This window comes from Rhineura floridana, chromosome 22 (genome assembly GCF_030035675.1).
Source record: "Rhineura floridana isolate rRhiFlo1 chromosome 22, rRhiFlo1.hap2, whole genome shotgun sequence".
Lineage (NCBI taxonomy): Eukaryota > Metazoa > Chordata > Lepidosauria > Squamata > Rhineuridae > Rhineura > Rhineura floridana.
Window position 1 is genome coordinate 2,758,297 of NC_084501.1, and position 21,929 is coordinate 2,780,225.

Below are 21,929 nucleotides of genomic sequence, written 5' to 3' on the forward strand. Positions count from 1 at the left end.
TTTTGCAAAACAGCTCAGGTGTTTTTGCAAGCCAATCTGCCATTTTGCAGTTGATGCACCTGATTAAATCCAACGTTTAAAATGGAAAAATGGGAGAATATCTAAAGTAAGGGGTTTTTTTGTACTCAAATGTTGGGGGAGGGGGGCTTGATCGGAGAATTTCCTGATACACACACCTGTTTTGTTTCCGCTAAGTATTCCTTGGAACTGGACTTCAAAATAATCCAACCCACCCCCTGCCCCAGTAACGAAGGCATGATGAAATAAGAGCTGCTTTTTCAGACTGTTCAGTGCTAAGGATTGTAGGCACGTGTGATGGGGGTGGTAGTGGAATTTCTCAGTCAGACATATGGTTGTCATGGTTATTGGAAGCAGAGAGGTACAGAAGAAGATGAACTGCATGGGTGTCTTTCTCTCCCCCCCCCCACCTCTTCATCCACCTCCTCATTGCAACTCCTCAGTCTGGGCTTTCCAGACTCAAGTTGGTCTGCACACTGGTTTTTCCCTTTCTGCTTTCAGTGGCCTTACTTGATAGAAGGGAGGCAGTTAGGTGTTTCAGCAGCATCCCATCTCAATACAGGATGAGTTACCCTACAGTTTATGAGGGGCAGCTGAGGCTTGGAGTCTCGAGACCCTGTCGGAATCCCGTCGGCACTGGGATGAGCTGGAACGGAAGGCAGTCAAGCCAGAGAGGGAATGTAGGAAAGGTGTGCAAGGACCGAGGCTGGATTAACTGCTCTGCTGTGTACTCTGTGGCTTGTGCTTGTGTGTTTATTATCAGGAGTTTGTTAGTGTGAAGAATGTGTGCATAGTGTTATTTGTGGTGTTGGTGGTGGGGAAATTGTGCCTAATTCATTTTTCATGTGGGATGATTTGGCAGGTGGGTTTTTTCACACTCCAGGTCTGACTGACTATCATATTTGCGGCTTGGCTTGTTCACATGAGTCACCTAGAGTGACTGCTTTAGCAGGCAGACTTCTGCAGGCTGCTGCATTTGGGTTGTGTCAGGGTGAGGTAAACTGTAGGAAAGGAGAGTGGGATGTGTTACTGGGGCGTTCATGTGCACAATGTGTCTGAAGTGAATTGGGGAGGGAAAAGTTAAAAAATTATCTGGCTTTGCTTTTGCTTGCGAGGTTTCACATTTAGGCACTCATGACTGGAACTGACTGTGATATTTCCAACTCCTGATGTGGCTGGACTTGTAGGTTGTAGGAAGAAAAGAGCACAGCACGTTGTCTTCATTTTGGCATGTTGGGGTTTTAACACAATTGCCTTAAATTAGCAACAGGACTTAAGACTTGGATGTTTTGTTTTAGATGTATTTTTTCTTTAACTCTCCAACAAATTTAAATGTCTAAATGTAAACATTTAGGATTTGAATTTTGAAATCTTGTTGGTTTTTAAACTGCAGGGGTATTTGTTTCTTATCCACGATCCATCTATCTGTGTGGCCCCCACCTCTGGATATGTACATGCCGGCAGAAAAGGAACATTGCGGCGCATGCTCTAAATATCTGCTGGGGCAAAGTGGGGGACCCGAAATATGCCTCCGGTTAGGAGGATCTTTTCTGGAGAGGCACCTTGCCATTGCCGACAACGCTAACCCATCTCTCTCTCTCTCTCTCTCCCTCGTTTTTTCTGCAGAACAAAGAGAAAGAAAGGATGAAGGAGACCAAAGACAAAGATGCCCGCTATACCAACGGGCACCTCTTCACCTCCATCACCGTCTCTGGCATGACCATGTGTTTCGCCTGTAACAAGAGCATCACTGCCAAAGAGGCACTGATTTGTCCCAGTGAGTAGGCCTCTTGCGTATGAATGTGGAGGGGGGGTGTCTTCCCACTCCTAGATTTGGGGGGCGTCAGGAACTGAAACCAGCAGATTTCAGGCTGCTGGGCAATTGCTTCAGAATGTCCTTCTTAAGTTTCCCTCGTGGTGGTGGTGGGGAATGGAGGAGAATGTCATTTTGTCCACTACTGGCTGAATTCACATCTCCTGGAATAATAATAGGCAGAATGTAAGTGGCCTTCAGGTTGCACACTTTCCTGAATTTTGCAATACAGTCTCAAAAATGTATCAGAAGTAATCTAGGACAAAATAGGTTTAGAAATTCATACATTGAGATAAAATAAATATTTAAATACGTAGGTTGAGATAAAATACATCTTTAAATATGTATTTAAACAAATTTTTTCATCTCCTCCAAAAATATTGCAGATTAATGTGTAAATGGAATGGTGTATGGGCTTATGAATAAACAGATGCAAAATAGACTGATCTGTCCATTCCTAGAGGTTGGTGGACATTTACACATTCATCTGAGGTAAACTGTTGCCATATTTGAGGTTGGGACAACATACCTGCCCAAGCTAGATGGTTAGTGAACATGGAGAAGGGTGTGTGTGTGGTTTTTTACCCTTCCTTCTCAGAGGGTGCCTTGGCTCATTCTGACGTGTCATCCAGGCCCTAGATATCAGCCTGAGGCTCAGTCTGTGCTATCCCTTTTTGTCTTGCAGAGCAGTCACTAGGGCTGCTGCAGTCTTGCAGGACTGTGGTCTTCTTTTCCCCTTCCTCCACAACAGCAGCCAAACTGCAGCCTTCCCCAACCTGATGCCCTCCAGATATTGGACTGCCACCAGCCCTAGCCAACATGGCCAGTGGTCAAGGATGATGGGAACTGGACTTCAGAAACTTACGGAGAGCAGTGGGATGGGGACGGCTGCTTAATTGTGCTGGCTGCAGGGACACGGCTTATGGGAAGCTGCCAGAGTGCCACGCTCATCCTGGCCATGCTGCCCATGCTATGCCTCCCAGCAAGCTTTGACTTCTCATCCACCATTTTGAGAACATGCTTACTTAATTCCACACTGAAAAGAAAGCTTTCCATCACTAAACTTTAATAACTATAAATATATTCATGGAGGAGGAGAGAACTACGAATCAATTAACAGCTTTTAACCACAATAGCTAAATGGGACCTCCATGTTCAGAGGCAGCCTACCTCTGAATACCAGTTTCAGAGGAGATAACAGTAGAAATTCACCATTGCCTTCAGTCCCTGCTTAAGGGTTTCCCAGAAGCATCTGACTGGCCACTAGGAAATAAGATACTGGATTACTAGATGAATCTCTGGCCCAGTCCAGCAGGGCTGGTCTTAAGTTCTTTAAATGGCATGATCTGTGATTCCATTGTATGTTCCTGTTGCACCCAGGGCAGATGCCTGGATCACCCTACTCTAATAGCTCTATTGTCTACTTAGATCACATAAACTAATCTGTACAGTGGGGTGGATGAATGACCCTGTCTTTGCACATAGTCTGGCCCAACAGTGGCCTTCTGGCCTGCATAGATCTTTAGATCAGGGATGCCTTACCTTTGGCCCTCTAAATGTTATTGGACTCCACATTCCATCAGCTCTAATCAACGTGGCAAATGGTCATGGATGATGGGAATTGTAGTCCAACAAATCTGGACGGCCACACCCCTGCTTTAGATTCTAGGGGAAACGATCTAGATTTGGGGAGGTTTAGCTCCAAGAGCCAAACCTTTTATGAGTGCAGATTCTTAGGTTATCATTCACTTCAAGGGATCATAGGGAGGTCAAAGTTCTTAACACTTTTGTCACACACTCCCCAGTTCCCTGAGCAGTGAGAAGTTTCAGGGTAACTCTACAGGGTTTGGTTTCCTTTAATTGAAAGAGGCCTGGAGACTTAGGGTGTCTTTGTAACATATGTTTTATTTACAAGTATACAGGACAATCATAAGTGGAAACAGAGCCCCTCCTACAGCAGGCAGTGAAACTGATTATCTGCATCAAATTCCCCAAACAAGTGTGATTCCCCGTCTCCGTGACCTTCCAGTCCAGCTAAACTCAGAGCTCCAAACCTCTTGGCTCTCTGCCTTTGTCTCTTTCACTCTTCGCCAAATTCAGAACTACAACTCCTCCTCCAATCCCATTCCTACAGCAAAGATCCACAGGCAGAATGGCTGCTAACAGAATTGCCCCCTTAAGAAGACCCCAATCCGCCTCTATAGGACTCAGGGCTGCCAAGTCAGAAGCCAAGAGTAGAACTGGGCAGGGAGCAGTTGCTATGGCAGGCAGGCAACAATCTTGTTCTTATAATGCTTCCCCTGCTAGCAGTCAGGTACAGCCCCCCTTGAAAAGAAGCTTCCCTTGTCACCTCAGCCCTTGGGGGAAAGGATAGTGGGGACTAGACTCTTGGGGGTCCTAAAATGGTGCCAGCAAGAAGACAACTGGGTCTGTCCCTCCCTAAGCCCTGTAGCTTAGAGAAAGGGGCTACTGTGGAACCACAAGGCTCAGACGTGAATGAGACTCTAGCCCCAACCCAGCAAGGACATTGGGGCCAGACGAAACTATGGGCATCTATGGTGGCTGCCTTGGGTGAGAACTCCAGTAAAAAGCCTTGACAAGGATTTGCTAATATTTTTACACTGATTGGAGAGGATTTGGACCGGTATTATTTGAGGGTGGGCCTGTAACAAGGGCTAAATCCTCTGTGAAGTCAGAGATCTTGCACTCTTGTCAATCCTGTTGATAATTAGAGCCATGGATCATTCAATGTGCCACTTCCCCAGGATGGGCAAATTTTCTATTCAGGAGACCATTGCCCATTATTTGCTTCTGTTTTGAGGATACATCAACTGAACATTACCAAATATTATTATTAGTTCCAAACCTCCTAATTGGTTATACTTTGAACAATAAAAGGTATGACCATCCAGGCCAACTGGGCATTAAAATCATCCATGAAGGCTGCAAGATATTGGATTTTTAGCTTTAGCAGATATTGTAATAAGTTGTTCCAGCCATGCACATTAAATCCTTAGAAGTTGTGGGTGGAATATATGCGTTCAGGACAATCAGGCTAAGGTGTGTAACATTTACAAGGAAGACTATTGCCTGATAGTTGCATGGTGAAAGAGGTACTGCTATGGCATTTAAAGTGGAGGTCATAAATACTGTACTGGGCCAGGACCAGCACCAGGCATGCCAGGGCCCTTGGGCACCAGCCTGCCCTGGGCCCATGGTGCCAGAGAACAACCCCTCCATGCCGGCCACGTGGGGCTAATAAACCTCCCTGTGTGTCCCACCTACCTCTTTCGATCCTGTAAATGATGTGTGCACTGTGTGCTCATGCCTGCCATCAACCAGGATTGCGGTGGGGGCATGAGCCCCTTAAGAAAGCCTTTGCGTCTTAGCTGATGGCAGGCCTTATGTGCGCTGCACTCATGCCTGCCATCAACCAAGATGGCGGCGGGGGCATTAGCCCCCTAGGGAAGCCTCTGCGCCCTCTTGGTTGATGGTAGGCATACACGCAGAGCGCGCATGTCATTTACGATAGAGAAAGTTGGAGTATGCGTGGCCCTCACTAACTAGGTTGGGGGGGAGGTGCCTGGGAGCTCCCAGTCCACGATCCATGGCAGGGTTGGGAGCTCCTGCCCCCCTAACAGGGGGCCCCTTGGGCCCTCGGCCAGGGCCTGACCTGGCCACCCCCTGGTGCCAGCCCTGCACTGGGCTATGATTCCTTCCCAGGAAACTGATTTTCAAAGGTACAGGCCCTGCCTCCCCTCAGCATAGGATACTTCAGCATTCGAGCATACACCTTTATTGGTAGGCTTGAGGCCTAAACCACTGCAACACACTTTCTGGTGTTAGCTAAACATGTCCTTTCTGAGGCTCAGACATAGGACTTTCAAGTTATAGGAGTCGGGAGGCAGAAGCTCTTTCACTCCATATTACAAACATGCTGCCTTAACCAAATCAGGCCACTGGCCCATCTCCCACAGCACTGCCTGCGTTGACTGGCAGGGGCACCGCAAGGCTTCAAACAAGGGGCATTCCCAGCCCTACATGGGGATGCCAGCGATTAAACTTGGGACTTCCTGCATGCAAAGCAGATGCTCTGCTATTGAGCTATGATCCTTCCCCAATCGGCAATGAAATCAAGTGTGTTCAAGGTGGTATTGCTGCAACAGAAACAGCAGAAATGCCAACATATGGCAGAGTTGATTTGTTTTTAGTTTACAGCCTCTGAAGTGGTCAGGTAGGTCCACTTCTACATTGTTGCTCCCTGTGGACTCTTTAGTATTTTGGCAAGAGGAAGTTCTGATAGCATTGAGGGATAGAAATAACCAAGATAATGCATATGATCAGATGGAGCATTTTTGCATTCTGCAAAGCCTTAGAGGCATCAGAGAGTGGTGAGAAACATTTGCTTGATGTCAATGGGTGGAGGAAGATTCACAGCAGTTTTTTCTGATGTAAGGACTGTCAAATCCAGCCTATAACTCACCACCACTTTGCACAAGTGAGAGCCTCTGTGTGGGCCAAGCATCAGTTTTATCAACTTGCTGTCACCATGAATTAGTGCTGGGCTGAAACCAAACCAAAATAGGCTTTTTTCTTTTCTTTTCTTTTTCGGCCTCTTTTGTCAGGAGCAGGAGAACTTTGTACAAAATTAGAAAAACACGGAAAGTTGCATTATATATTGTGACAGACCATTGGTCCATCTAGCTTCAGATTGTTGACACTGACTGGCAGCAGCTGTCCAGGATTTCAGCAGAGGTCTCTCCCAGCCCTGTCTGGAGATACCAGGGATTGGACCTGGCATCTCCTGCATACAAGGCAGACGCTCTACCACGTCCCCAAATCACGTGGGTATGGGTTGTGATTACCTTATGCAAGTGAACAAGGTGGCCAAAGAGCCTTCCTTTCAGCCCAAATGCACTTTCAGAAACCCAGCAGATTCTTGCAGCTGCCCAGGGCTCTTCATACACAGGCTTCAAGCCTGGAAGCACTTCCTTGAATGACCATGTGACCAAACTGGAATCCCTTGTGTGCATGTGCATTGTTAGCATGCCACAGATCCGTTGCCTGCACATGCTTGCCAACCTTGCTATCATAGTGGCTGAGGACCCAGTTTAAACATGAAGACCACGTGGGAAAGTTCCTGCTTGGCACCACATCCAAATCAGACTCCCCTTTTCCACCTGCCGTTTCATTCCTGAGAATCCAGGTGCTGGTTCTCCCTTTCTAAACCATCATTTTGTTGCTCAGTTCATGCACAATAGTTATCTGATAACGCCGAGAGTACTAGGGGTGCTTCCAGAAGGGGGGATGTCATATTATAAATAGGCCAATAAGATATTGTGAAAAGGTTCCAACAGGCAACAGGTTTGTTTTTTTAAAAAAAACCTATTGGATTTCCATTTTCCCCAGAGAAGGGAAATCCAGATGAAAAGGGGTGGGGGGAATATGGCCTGGCATTTTGATGATGATGTTGTGTGGAAGTTGCAAAAAACTTGCATGCATGAGGAACACCCTTCCCATCACCAACAGCTGCCTGGAAGGTAACACGTTTCTTGCAGGGAGATTGTATTTCTCCGTCCAGTACAGCTCTGAGAAAATGCGATTCCTCACCCCAGCTTGTAGTGTGTGTCATATGGTGATGTCATCCAGGGATTTTGGGATGAGGTGTTCTTGGTGTGCTGATCAGGCTTAGCTCTGCTGCTCCTTTTCAACTGCCCCAGATGTGGCAGTGGGCGTTCTTAGTTGGTGTCCAGGCTCAGTAACGGGATTGCATGAAGATTAAGAACTCAATCCAGAACTGAAGGAGGTGCTCTTGGTGGGTGATGCTGTTGACACAGAGATGGCATTTGGCCTGTTCTGGGTGGGCTGTACTTAAGGATCAGAATCACAGTTTCTGGGTGCTATTAGATTCAGCCCTACTTATGGATGCTCCTATGGCACCACTGAGAGGCCCCTCACCCTTGTAGCTATGCTCAAGATTGAGTGGGCAATTGGAGAAGGCCCTCTGTTGATTATCTCAGGGAGGGGGTCCCCAACTTTTTTCAGCCCAGGGGCACATTTGGAGATCTAAGAAACTGTCATGGGCATCACAAAATGCTCATTTCACAGAAGAAAAAGCTGGCAAATGTTTCAGAACCCTCCAAAGAGGCTATATATATATATATAGGGCTGTGCCTGTGTATGCCATCTTGGGGATCCCAGTATTGGAGTATGGGCTTTTACTCATGTTGGCTTGAATGTGGGTAGGACCCCCCCCCCCTGATCCTGGTAACACAGGGCTCCTGATCTCACAAGGTATTATATCTCTGTTCTTGCCACAGTTATCTATGCCCAGAAACGTCAGCTGGTTCTGAATATACTGGGCAGCATACTAACTAGGAGCATATTATCTGGCCAGTATTAAAAGGACTAAAAAGAGCAACAAGAACAAAGCACCACTTTGTTCATTTTCCATTTGATTTGGAGTTCAATCTAAAATGCTGCTGATAGCCCTAAATGGCCGGGGACCAGAGTGTCTGAAGGCAGCATGATAGTTCATCATTTGCCTGGTCACGAGGAATGGCATCCAGGCGAGTGACAGCGTGAGCTCTCTGACCCTCCTGCAGCGGCCCACTGTGCTTCCCAGGCTGGCTGTGGAAGAGGGGGAGGCCCCTTTGCCTGTGGCCAGCATGAAAACCAAGTGGGTTGCTAGAGCAGCAGCAGGGTACTCCCTTCCCCTTCTGCCAGGCCACTGTAGAGAGAAAAAGCAGGCTAGATTAAGACAACAACAACAGCAACCATTCTGTCTGTGTGCAGCTACGAGTTCTTTGATTTGTGTGCATTGCTCTAAATGTCAGATCTTACATTCAGTCCCCACCCTGCTTCCACGATGGACCTCCGTGTGGCAGCATTTGTTTCCATCCAGGCACTGACTAGACCTGCTTAGCCACAGCATGTTTGCCTTCAAACTAGTGCTGTGCTGAAATCTGCCCTCCAGTTTCTCAAACTTTTTCTTCCGTTTTTCTACTTTGATCTCAGGGCGTTTTAGAATTTCTGTTGAATTTCAGTGAGTGCAGGGTTTTGACGTTAGCTTATTGTTGCAAGGTGGCCACTGGTGACATATGTGTTTTTCTTTCCAGAAAACACTTCCTCAGCACTCTACAGCCTCCCTGGCTGCCCATGCTTCTTGATTTGATATGAAAGATGCTTGTGGGAGAAGCTACCCCTTGGGCTTTGATGGAAGGCTGCAGAGTGCACACCACTGGTCAGATGGTTTGTAAGGACACCTTAAAGGTAATTGCATCAAAACCCTACCTCCAACCCAATATAATTTCACTGATATTTTCTCCCCTCTTTAATAATTTTCTAATCCAATTTCTATTCTCATTAGTTGAGGAAGAATGGTTGGAAAAAATGCAGGATACATTTTTGGCATAGTATTTCTTAAGTCTATAGACTGGAACCAGAGGCATTGTTGGCAGTGCTGTACACATCTTAAATTGGATTCAGATAGTAGGGGTGTGTGTATGTTTCTGAGAGTTGATGGTGGTTTGGAAGAAAGACTGCTCACATCACAAGCAGCAGTCATCCCACATTTGTCCCTTTAAGCAGAATCTGCTGGATTTTTTTGAAAAGGACACCTGCCAAACCTCTTTGACCAGAGGCAACAGTGAGTCAGAATTTCCTATGCCAGTGAAGCCTGGCGATTCTGTCAAAATGTATGATCTGGCTACAGCCTCACTGCTTTTGCTCTTTCATTGTCTTTGGTTAAATGGGTCCTGCAGGTTTTAGAAGCACCATAGAAACCTACCAAATCTATTTGCTAGAGACAAGAGTAGACTGAGTGTGCACAGTGTGGACCATCATGCCTGTTTTGTGCGACCTCCGACTTTCTGAAATACGATGGATTCTTCCTTCTCCTCCACTTTGCTTGCGGCTTGAATTGTTGATCTGCAGAAGGTGGGTGGAGAGGCCTCCTTTTGGTCAAGCGGTGGAATTATATGGCCTTCCAACTCCTTTCTGAGCATGCTCTTGCCTGCTTCCCCAGAAAAGTGGTGTTCCAGAGCAGCTGCAGCCCTGGACCAGTATTTCTTTGGTCTGCAACATCTGTCTGTGAGGCTGGGCAGCACAGCAGGGCTTATGCTCTTAGGCTGTGGGGGCTGGCGTTGTTTTCTGATCCTCCCTTGCCGATCCGGAAGGGTCGCGATGTTGTGGCTTGTTTTCTCCTGATACCAACAGCCCCTTGCCTGAAACCTTGGCCGAAACTGCCTTTGAGGACTCATGCTTCATTTGCCTTTTAATGCCTGCAGCCATGCCAAAAGCAACACTCTTTGAAGGAAGCAAGCGCTGTGAGGTCATGTGCTTTATATCTAGGAGGTGTCCAACAACTTGAGTCTAGACCAGGGGCAGGGAACCTCAGGTCCAGAGGCTAAATGTGGCCCTGGAGTCATCTCTGCCTGGCCCCTGTGATTCTTCCTAGGCCACACGCCCTCTTCCCTGGCCATGCCTCCTCACGTGTTTTTGCCTGGATAGAACGGCTCCTTGAAGTGCTTTGCTTCTCCTTCCGAGAGAGGCGAGTGTGTATAGAAGCCTCTAACTTTTGTATGGTAATAATCACGGTTGTAGCTCTGCCCACTTTTCCCTTTAGCCCCACCCCTCTTGCCTCAGGCCCCACCCACCATGTGGATCATTTCCCATGCGAGAAAGTGGCCCTCTGGCTCAAAAAGGTTCACCTAGCTGCTTGGGGGCTGGATCTTTTTTTCTTTTAATGGTTGTATTGAACTGTTTGCCACCCTGGGCTTCTTCAGTAGGAAGGGCAGGATGTAAATTCTGTTATTACTATTAGCAGTAGTAGCAGCAGCAACAACAACAATCTCAGCCTGGTTGTGCCCCCGTTATTGTTACCCTGCAAATGTTTGGGTGGGCAGAGCTGCCCATGCCCCAAGTTCAAGAATCTGACAGTGAAGAGTGCCTGGAAGTTAAGAAGAGGAAAGGCTGTGGATGTCAGTGCAATAATAAATAAGCTGCAGCACACAGATCTCTTTCCCAGTAGTGTAGTGGCAACTTCAGAAGTGCAGGGTCCCTTCATGTTAGTCATCATCTCTCCCTCTTTTGCTGCTGAGTTGAGGAGATCCTTGTCAATGCCTTCTGCCACAACTACAGACATCCCTAGCAGCCAAAAAGCATCAAAGGGGAGAGTGCTAGCTACTGAGAAGAGTCTTCTCAGTGGCTGACTCAATTCCTTTCACTCTGATTAGCTCCAATCAGCAGGAAAGGACAAGAAAGAATGTTAGAAGACTCTTCTCAGAGGCTAACACGCTCCCCTTTCATGCTGGTTGCCTCACAGGATGCTGGGACCTTGCTCCCAAAAAAAGGGTCTAAGACACCCCGAGACCCTGGATGATTACACCCCTGCTCTTTCCCCTTCCTTGCTATGCATAATTGGGAGGCCCCCTTCTGGGAAATGAGGCAGTTAACAGCCTGGTATGAAGCAGTGATCTATGCAACCCACCCCGTTCAAGATTCTCCTGATCTTATAAATAATTCCATATTTTTGAGTTGCCTGAGGCTACACTGGAACTGGAGCTCAGCTTGAGGCCACAGCATACCTGGTGAATGCAATCTTTTAATAAGGTGCCTACAAATGCCTTGCCAAAAGATAAGGGAGAAGAGAACATAGATCTGCATAGAAAGTACATGTGCCAATTTTCCTGTATGGATGCAAATCTAGAAGTAATTACTATCATTTAAACAAAGCCACAATATATTGCATCGTAATGGGGAAAACTCTGACCAGGTGGCCTGGATGCTACCTCAGTCTGCTGCTCCGGCACTGCAAACTGTTGAGGGCAACTTCTAGCCCCCGCTCCACCTGCTCTCCCCTTTATTAAGCTTCTGGACTTGGACCAGGCAGCTCTTCTTTTTTTTTTTTTTCAATAATTTTTATTCAGATTTTCATAAAACATACAAGACGAAATCATAAAACATTCAAAGACAAAAAACAAAATCAAAAATAGTTAAACAAAAAGAAAAAAATAAAAAAATAAAAATAAAAAATAAAGAGTAAAATATTGACTTCCCATTTGTCAAAGATCAAATCAGTTATAAGTCTATAATATATAACAATCCTGTCTCTTAAGTCATATTATAAAATCACTTTCCTCCAGTAGTTATCTTACTTAATCATCAAATCTCATAAACATTACTTTATTCTTTCCACAAAAAGTCAAAGAGAGGTTTCAATTCTTTAAGAAATATATCTATCAATTTTTTTTTCCAGATAAGCATATCGATTAATCCATCTCATTACTAATTATGATAATCTTATTGTCATAACCATAGTCAAAATAAACATTTCAATTAATCCATCACATCAGAATCTGTTAGGTTCAGTAATTTCAGTAGCCATTGTTCTATTATCCCTATTAGTTCCATTTTCCATCTTCCATCTTCAGTAGTCTTGTTAAGTCCAGTAATTTCAGTATCCAATCTTCCATTATCAGTATTCCATAATAATCTTGCTGTCAAAGCCATAGTCATATAGTAAGAGTCTGATGGGAATTACCTCTATCCCAAATATTTTCTTGCCATCCATTCTGAATAGGTTGCTGAAATACTGCTGTAAAATCATATCTCTGTTCTTTTTTTCAAAATACACTGGGTCATCTCTTGAAAGTTTTTCCATTGTCACATGGCTGCAGTTAATTCCATAGATTTTCTCTATATTGGGCTCCATCACATCATTCCAGTCCAGAAGATTATCCATGCCATTGATAACTTTATCTCTAGAATCTTCATTAATTTCTTCAGAGATAACATTGAGTTCCAAACAATAGATTTTATTTCTAAAGTCCATAGACTCCAAATCTTGTTCCTGTTCCACGTTTGTTCCAATCTCCGGGATCTCCTCTCTCACAGGGACCCCTGTTCCAGTCTCCAGGGTCTCCTCTCTCACAGGGACCCCTGTTCCAGTCTCCAGGGTCTCCTCTCTCACAAGGACCCCTATGTCTTTAATCTCCTGTGTCTCCAAACAATAGATTTTATTTCTAAAGTCCATAGACTCCAAATCTTTTTCCTGTTCCACGTTTGTTCCAATCTCCGGGGTCTCCTCTCTCACAGGGACCCCTTCCAGGGTCACCTCTCTCACAGGGACCCCTATATCTTTAATCTCCTGCTTCATTTTACTCAATTCAATTTTCAGCTCCTTACAGCCCTGTCGCAGGTTTTGTTTCGTTATCTCAATCTCATCCATTATTTTCTGAAACATAGTTATTTCCAGATTCTCAGCCACTTTCTTAATTGCCATTTTAAAAGAAAAATATAGGAAAACCACTTCTTATTTCAGCAACAATTGGGTTAATACTCCAAACTTGGTGACATCACAGTATAAACAGAGCAGACAGCCTTATCTCTCCATGCTTAAGTAAACAAAATGCAGTTCCCAGGATCGAAACAATTAATGGCGGTCGTCAGGAAACAGATTCGTCAAAATAAAATAGACCAAAAAGAGAGTAGTCTCAGACAATATAATATTCTTCAAAATAAAAATCTGGAATAGAAATCCCTCTTCTGTGTATATCTTTAGAATGCAAATCCAGGACAGCTTTTTGCAACAAAAACAGAGATAAGCTATTAATTAGTGAGTAGCAGAGAGAAGTTATGGCTCCCCAGTGAGATGTCAAAAACCGATCAATCTGGCAAATCTCTTTTAAACAGCAACAATTTAAGTCAAGTAAAAGAAAAATATAGAAAGAAGGGTGCTTGCCTGTTAGTGCGTTCTCTCTTAGAAGATAAGATGAACGTTCGCTTTATCAGATAGAGCTTGTTGTTGAAAATCCGTCCCACCTTCGTCGGCTGGACCTCGTCCCATAAATTAATGAGATCTGGTCGTCCCAACAAAAATAGGCTTTGAGGTTAATCTCTTCGTTTCTCCCTACCCGGGAGAAGTTTAATCAGTCAAAAAAAAAAAAATCTGACTGATATATCTGAATAAGCTTCTTTTGAGGCAGGAGCCCGTCTCAAAAGCAGGCACAGGCTAAGTCACCCTTCCCGGAAGTCCGGACCAGGCAGCTCTTCGATAGAGAGTGCCTTTAAAAAGAGGACGGTCCCTTGGTCTTTCAGGGGATACGCAGGGGGACATTTAGATGGGATTCAGCCCCTGAACCTGTTATAAAACACCTGCACTCGCCTCGGTGAACCTGAGAAACCCCGGAGGGGACGTGAGAAGCAGCATGGACCTGGGCGGAATGCCTTTCCCTCCCTCCCAAGTAACCACAGAGCATTCTTGCCCATCAAGGTTGAGAGGCACAACAGCCGATGTGCTTGGCTCCCCCCCTTCCTCCTTCCAGCAAAGACTGTCCGTTCCACGTGGGCTGTAGCACTTGGCAACGGCTGCTGACCAAGCAGATGGTCCTGTGAACGAGCGGCCAGTTGGTGTTTTTCTCCTCGGCCTCCTCCCTGATAGTCGGGGGGGGGGTTGGAATTTGCAGGGTGTGCTATTGGTTAGCAGCATCAAAGTGTCTCACAAAGTATATTAAAGGCTGTTAATAATGGCCCTTTTAACATCAGCTCTGCCCAGCAATGTTAGAAATGTTGGAGCAGGAGGACCCCAGTAGGGCTTGGACCACAAACAGTGGGTGGGGAATTAAAACTGATTGTTAGGTGTGGCTGGTTATTAGGGAAAAGATCTTCGTTAAGTGGTAGAGCGTATGCTTTGCAAATGGAAAGTCCCACGTGCTGTCCTGGGTGTCTCCAGTTATTTATAACTCTCTCTATAGATAGATAGATATACTGTATATAGGGACTGCCACCCCTTCGCTTGATCACCTCCCCAGCCAATGGAAAGAATCAGGGGTGCACTCTTTCTTTCTTTCTTTTTCTTTCTTTCTTTCTTTCTTTCTTTCTTTCTTTCTTTCTTTCTTTCTTTCTTTCTTTCTTTCTTTCTTCCTTCCTTCCTTCCTTCCTTCCTTCCTTCCTTCCTTCCTTCCTTCCTTCCTTCCTTCCTTCCTTCCTTCCACGTACAGTTTGTATTCAAGCTCTGCCTGCAAAGGAAAAGTTTTAAAAGCTTAAATTCAAGCTGCACCTGCCAAGGAGGATCCCTGCCATAAGCAGGGCATGCTTGCCACAGGCATCAGGAGTTCCCGAGTGGAACTAATCTCAGCGGGTCTTGCATTTGGTGTCAAACTTAAAAAGTGCAGAATCTAAGCCCTGGTTGCAGAGGAACAATCAGGAGTGCACTCTAATGCTTGTGATCGTTCTTTTGCAGACACAAAGGTTTACCTTTCCCACATCTGGCCAACCCAATTTGGCCAGTGGACCAGAGGTCCCCCATGCCTGCTCTTGAGTAATGAATCGTTTGAAGTCCAGTTTTTGTCATCTACATGTCAGCATTTCCCTAATGCTGAGTCAAGACTTTAGTAGCTAGCTGAAGGGGATTGGGTGGAACTAGAAATCTGCTGTATCAAGCTTAGTATGAGAATGAATATCAGTCATATTTCAGTTTTTCCTTAATATTTCTGTGAGTTAATAATTAATAGGCAATAATAGACTAAGTAAAAATGATGCATTAAGTAAGCGCTATAGTAGAGACTTCTGAGATCACAGTATCAATCTACTTTTCTCTAATATCCACAAAACATTTTCCACCCACCTGCCCACCCTGCTGCCAATCTAACTTTCAACGTCTCTCACATTTCATCATTCACGTGTCTGCCGTCGGTAGCAGAGCAGGGCCTGGTTTTTTTTACAACAAAAGGTACGTGCAGGTGAGAAAAGTTGAACCATCCCTCTTCTCCACCAGGCATCATCACACTGTGTTACTTGAAGTACTTTTGTCTCCATGCCAAGTGACTTCCGGTAACAGAGCTGGGCTATGAGAAAAATAATTGATGTGATGGGGAGTGGGCAAATAATGTGGCAGAGTGGAGATTGAGCTCCCCTCATCTTGTGTTCCTTTTGGTCTGGAAATTAGGCACACTTAATTGCTTTATACACATCCTTGCATGAACAGGCAGCCATAGAATCACAGAGTTGGAAGGGACGTCATAGGTCATCTAGTCCAACCCTCTACTGATGCAGAAAATTCACGGCTATAGCATCCCTGATAGGTGGCCATCCAAAACTTCTAAGGAATGGGAATCCACCAGTTTCTGAGGCAGTCTGTTCCACTATTGAACAGATCACACCATCAGGTAGTTCTTAATTCTTAGTCCAAGTCCTTTTTTGGGGGGGGTGTCATATTGCTACAGGTCCTACCCTCTGGAGCAATAGAATATAAATTTGCTCCGTGAACTTATGTGACAGCCCTTCAAATATCAGGCCTCCCTCAGAGAGCCTCCTTGGTTTCTTAATTGGCTGGCAGACACATTTGGGATGTGTTGGTTTTCCCTGCTTTGATCTTGAGGAGTGGACGGGAAGGGGGTTGGGCTTGTATTTGTGGAAGTGAACAAATGGCACTGTTGGCGGCTCAAGGCTGCATTGTCTGGCTGTGTTGCTCAATTGTGGTCTCTGCTGTTATCTCACACTGGGCCTTTTTCCTGGCCCTAGGGTTGCCTGTGCTTGTGATCTCTCTCTTGCAAATGTGGGGGCTGAAGTTGAACAGATAATGTGTGGGGCACGAGGCTGCCAAGTCTCAAGCAGGAAATAATAATAATGCTGTGACCAAGGGACTTATATTTTTATTTGTTTATTACATTTAAATTCCTCCTTTCTTCTAGGGAGCCAAGGCAGCATACATGGTTCTTCCCTCTTTGTTTTATCCTCACAACAGTTGGAACTGTTTTTTATTACATTTTTAAAGCTTTTTAAAAAAATATGTTTTTAAAGCTTTTTTTTTTTTTTTAAATATGTTTTTAAAGATGTTTTGTTTTAATATGTTTTTAAGGATGTTTTGTTTTAATATATTTTCAAGTCTGTTTTTATGATGCTTTAGAGTGTTTTTAGTGTTTTTGTTTGCTGCCCCGGGGTCCTACTGGGAGGAAGGGCAGGATATGAAGCTAAAAAGTAATAAATAAATAAATTTGTGTGAGTCACCCTCCTGTGTTTGTGTGCAAGGTGCATGCGCAGCGATAGTGTGTGAGCAGTGCCGCTATCTTGTCTGGTTAGGAAACATCCACTTTGAAAAATCTTGGTGCTGGCCCTGATCCCCTCTGTGCTGCTGCTGCCTGATGGGAGTGCAAAACATCTGGAGGCACCATGTTGGGAAGGCCGATGGAGTGAGTTTGTGGCCAAGACCAGATTGCAGCCAAGCTTGCTCCTTTTTGCGGTCTATGGTGCCTCCTTGCCATTGCTGTGTTCGGCATCTCTCTCCCAAAATTCAGCAGTTGGGGGACGGTAGATTAGTCTGGAGACTCTTGGTCCTGTGGAGTGGGAAGGAGCTGCTCACTTCCCTTTCGCCGCCTGGAGCTGAGCGTGACAATCGAGCATTGGTCTTGCCAATCTCGAACAACAATATTTTCTTCCTTTGCAGGAAGCCCATGACTTCACTTCCTTGTTCGTGGTCCCAGGCTGTTGTGTCTGAAGTGTGGCATTCCACACTTTTGTGCTCTGGATATGTGTTTATTTTTCATGAGGGGGACGGATCTTTAGAAATGTTAGGGTGGCTTCGTTGTACTGGTAGGGATTTGTTTTTCAGCAGCAGGCAGAAATCCTTCAAGGGAGCTTTTCTCAGTGCCCTCATCCCAACCTGTTGAGTCTCTCTCTGCCTGTCATGCAGAGGATATATTTGCCTGCTGAATTTCTCCTTGAAGCCTTGAAGACCTGGCTCTTCAGACATGCTTTTGGGGTGGGTTAGGTTTATTATACTGTTGAGATTTTAATGTATTTGTATGTTTTTATTCTGTATGTCGCCCGGAGTGGCTGGACAACCAGCCAGATGGGCGACTAATAAATCTAATAAATAAATAAAATAAATAAATTATCGCATTGTCATTAAAAGCTCAGGAGCAAAGCTGGGAACAAGGGCTGGCAACCTCAGGGCTTTCTCAGAAAGCTTTGAGAAGAGCTGTGACTCACAGACAAGGTGCGAGAACTCTCTCCCCCCCCCTTTTGTAGTTACAAGGATCTGTGTGTCTGAGTCTTTGACTACTGTTGTTTGGAAATCCCTCTAATCCTGCATCAAAGGCAAGACCATATTTGCACTTTGAATTGCTGCCCAGATCTCCTAGCAGGGCTGCTCCAGTTTCCTAACCTTGGAGGCACAAGACATGAGGGAGGGGGCGAGGAAGGAAGAAAATGGCAGGAGATGAAAACAATTAAGAAGTCCCGGTCAGGAAACCAAGAGAGGGGAGAAATATGAAGTCTGGGGCTGAAGTGCTTAATCAGTTAAAAACAACTAAGTTGACTGAAAAGGTGCCTCAGGTAGAGTTTAAAGAGTTTTTTTTTTAAAAAAACAACAAATACTTATATGAAAAAGTGCCATTTCAGAGATAAATGAGAATGCCCTTTCTAAGAAACCTAATTTGCATCATGTTAAAGCAAAGCAAAGAAAGTAGGCACTGTGGACTATTTTTCTTTAGAACTGGGGTCTCTAACGTGGCTCCCGTGAGCACCAGACACCCCTTGGGGCCTGCCGAAGCCTCCTGCCCCAAACAATGTTTTAACATTTAATTAATTTATTTATTTTTAATCGAGGGGAGAGTTTGTGCCTTTTTTTAGTTGCTAAAACAGGTGGGGTTGCCTGTTTTTTGGAGGGGTTGCTCTTTGTCTGGGTCTTACTTGTTTGGGGGTTTGTGTAGGCATTTTGCCTGTTGTTTGAGATGGAACATTTCTGAGCATTGCCAATTTTTCTTCTGTGAAATGGGTATTTTTTGGTGCTTGCGACAGTTTCTTCAATTTCCAGATGTGCCCCTAGACCCAAAAAGGTTGGAGACCCCAGCAACTTTAATGGACTAAAATGCCTATAATAAATTGACTAGGATTTCTTTTAATTGGGTGCCATTCCTAAAAAGAATATGTTCAGAATTCCCTTCCCTCGTCACAGAGTATTTATTATGTATTTATGTTTTGTATAAATGTATTATGTATATTCCATCCTGGAACTGAAGGCAATATACATGTGCTTCTCAGGCAGTCACCAGTCCAGGCGCTGCCCAGACCCAGCCCTTCTCAGCTTCAGCAAGGGGGTAGCCTCCTGTGCTTTCAGAGCACATTCTCTTCCCAGGTGTTGGGATTAAGAAGGAGAGGGAGCAGCCTTCAGGAGGGCTGAGCCGCTTTTCATTTCCAAGGCCTCCATCCCAAGCCCACCTTGTCCTCCAGGTATGAACACAGGGGGTGTCAGCGTCAGCAGCTGCTTTAAAAAAACCCATAAAATTTATTTATTTATTTATTTCGTTTCATTTCTAGACCGCCCATAGCTAGTAGCTCTCTGGGCGGTGTACAAAACTGGATAAATAAAATAAAAAGGCTGTGTTTCTCCCAGCCTCCCACCTCTCCATCTAGGAACAAACGTAAGTGAGAGATGACTGTCCCTGCCACTGAAATTCACTTCCTGTGCGCACTGCCTCCTCCCACTCATGCCTTCTTGGATATTCCATGAGTCACTGAGCTGGTGAACTTGCTGTGGTTCACCTTACATACCCAGATGGAGCAACTGAAGGGGTGATGGAACACTGCATGATCAGACTGATCGAATGCTGTGTGCCACAAAGGAAAAATGTATGAAAAGAAAGGGGGAGTGGGAGCAAAATGGGATTGATTTTGGATTTCTAACCCTTCTGGTGGGCCTTAATTTCCTGGCCCAGGAGGAGTAGCTCAGAGTATGAGCTCCAAATTTCCTTCCTTGATCTAAATTGCTTTCCTGCCCTCTAACTACAAATGTAAACCAGTTTGGCAGTTTCCCTGAGGAGCCCTGGGATTAAGGGTTGCTAACAGAATTCTGAGGCCAGAAACGCAGAGAGCTCTCTGTTCTCCACCACTATGAGGAAAGGATGCAGCATTTGGGGCTTTTTCGTTTAGGGAAAAGGCGCGCAAGAGGTGCCGTGATAGTGTATAAAATTATGTATGACATGGAGAACGTGAATAGAGAAGTTTTTCTCTCTCTCTCTTAACACTAGAACTCTGGACATCCAATGAAGCTGAATGTTGGAAGATTCAGGCCAGACAAAAAAAATGTACTTCTTCACATAGCACATAGTTAAACTATGGAATTGGCTCCCCCAAGAGGCAGTGATGGCACCAACTTGGATGGTTTTGAAAAAAGATTGGACAAATTCATGGGGGAAAAGGCTATCAGCGGCTGCTGATCTTGATGGCTATGCTCTGCCTCCATATGTGGGGGCAGTAGGCTTCCAAATACTGGTTGGCCACTGTGAGAACAGGATGCTGAATTAGATGGGCTGTTGGCCGGATCCAGCAGGCTGTTTCTTATGTTTTCATGTGCCATACGCTGTGTTGTTCCAAAGTGGCCAGTTGGCATGTGGCAAAGAACCGATGCCAGGTCAGCCAGGGTGGAACAGGGCTTGTGGACTTTTAGATGGCTCTCCCTGACTGGCTCAGGTAATGATCTCCAGTGTTCCCTGGGGAATCCCAAAGGCTTCCCATCCCTGTTTAAAACAAGGCACAGAGCCCAAAGAGGAGGAGCTGAAGAAGCAGCCTAGAAATGTTTAACATGAATTTGAAAAATAGTTGGGAAAAAAGAAGAAAAATCTTTACTTAGCAGCACTGGTGTTGCCTGGCCACATGGTACGAGGCAGCCTGGTGCCCAAAATGGGCACACTAATGGCACTATTGCCTCAGGCAAACAGTTGCTGAAGGTTTTTGTAGTGTCTCCAAAGCCTGCGGAACCTGTTTGACCACAGACAACCGAGGGGCAAAAGAAGTGTGAGCACGACATATGGTCATCGGGGTGATGGGGCCACTGTCAGCTCTCCTAAGAACTGTTGCCATTCTGTGTCCTTAAAACCCCCTGGCGGCACCGCAAATGCAATCCTTTAGCAATGTGACCTCCTCCTTCGGGATCCACTTCTTGTCCCCAAGGCTTGTCCCCAAGCCATGATTCTTCAGTAAAAAGGAACCATATTTATTTTAATTTGTGACCCTGTTGGCAAGGCCTTGGGCAGGTAACCTTTAGAGCAGTCTTCTCCAACCTAGTGTCTTCCAAGTGTTTTGAACTACAACTCCCATCCCAGGTTGGTGAAGACTGTTTTAGACCATGGTTTTCAGTAACTCTCAGGGTTGGTATAGCCCAGTGGGGAGGAGAGCCTGGCTGGGAGTCCTGAGTCTGTGAGTTCAAATCCCCGCTCGTGTCTCCTGGGCATCAAGGGCCAGCTAAAGATCACCCCCACAGAGTGGCTCAGGGGTTACGTGCCCTGCCCCCTGCGCAGCCTTGGGCAAGCGGCATATTCCCAAGGAGCCCAGTTGCCCCCCAGCTGGCAGTTGCGGACAAGGAAGAGGCAGCTGTGGCCAGCTGAGCAGGCCCCGGCCAGCTGGGGAGGACTAGCCTCAGAGGGAGGCAATGGGGAACCCCCTCTGAATACCGCTTACCATGAAATCCCTGTTCATAGGGTCGCCAGAAGTCAGACTTCGACTTGAAGGCAGCCCAGTTCCATTTTTTCAGTAACTATTTTTGTTTTTTAAAAACACAAAAAGCAGAGCCTTCGAAAGCTGCCTTTTACCAGCTTAGATGGCTTGTCTGCCCAGCCCAGTAGTGTCCGCGCTGCCTGGCTGAGCATCTCCCCAATAGAAACCTTTCCCATCACCTGCCACCTGATGGCACTAGGTAGCAGCCAGTGACGTTCTACTCTTAGTAGACTTATTGCGCAAATGGATCTGTCACTAATGTCCATTAATTTCAGTGGGTCTGCTCTGAGCAGGACGAATGTTGGATACAATCCTTTAACTGGAAATGCCGGGAACTGAACCTGGGGCTTTCTGTGAGCCATGCATGTGCTCTCCCACCGAGTGACGGCTGCTTCCTTTTGAACCAGACTACAGCTAGGAGTCACTGCTATGCAGAGATGCTGCCTCTGCCCACTGACTTGGGTGAGGTGACCCCTTGGCCCAAGGGCTCCTTCACCTTCTTCTCCTCAGTGTAAACGGCACTTGGGGCTTCAGGAGAGACCATAGTTGTGCACGTCAGCTTCTGAGTCACAGGAGCGAGTGTCTGAGGGAAGAGCTTCATGGT

The 21,929-nt window shown here is 45.7% G+C and overlaps 1 protein-coding gene across 6 annotated transcripts in view; it reads left to right on the forward strand.

Annotated features, from left to right (window-relative positions):
- ARHGEF2 (Rho/Rac guanine nucleotide exchange factor 2) overlaps positions 1 to 21,929 on the forward strand; it is a 152,766-nt gene that overhangs the window by 94,554 nt on the left and 36,283 nt on the right. For all 6 annotated transcript variants that reach the window (XM_061606837.1, XM_061606843.1, XM_061606841.1 and 3 more), the window contains one exon: positions 1,645 to 1,795. In XM_061606837.1, the coding sequence (XP_061462821.1) occupies positions 1,645 to 1,795 (151 nt within the window). The remainder of the gene's footprint in view (positions 1 to 1,644; positions 1,796 to 21,929) is intronic.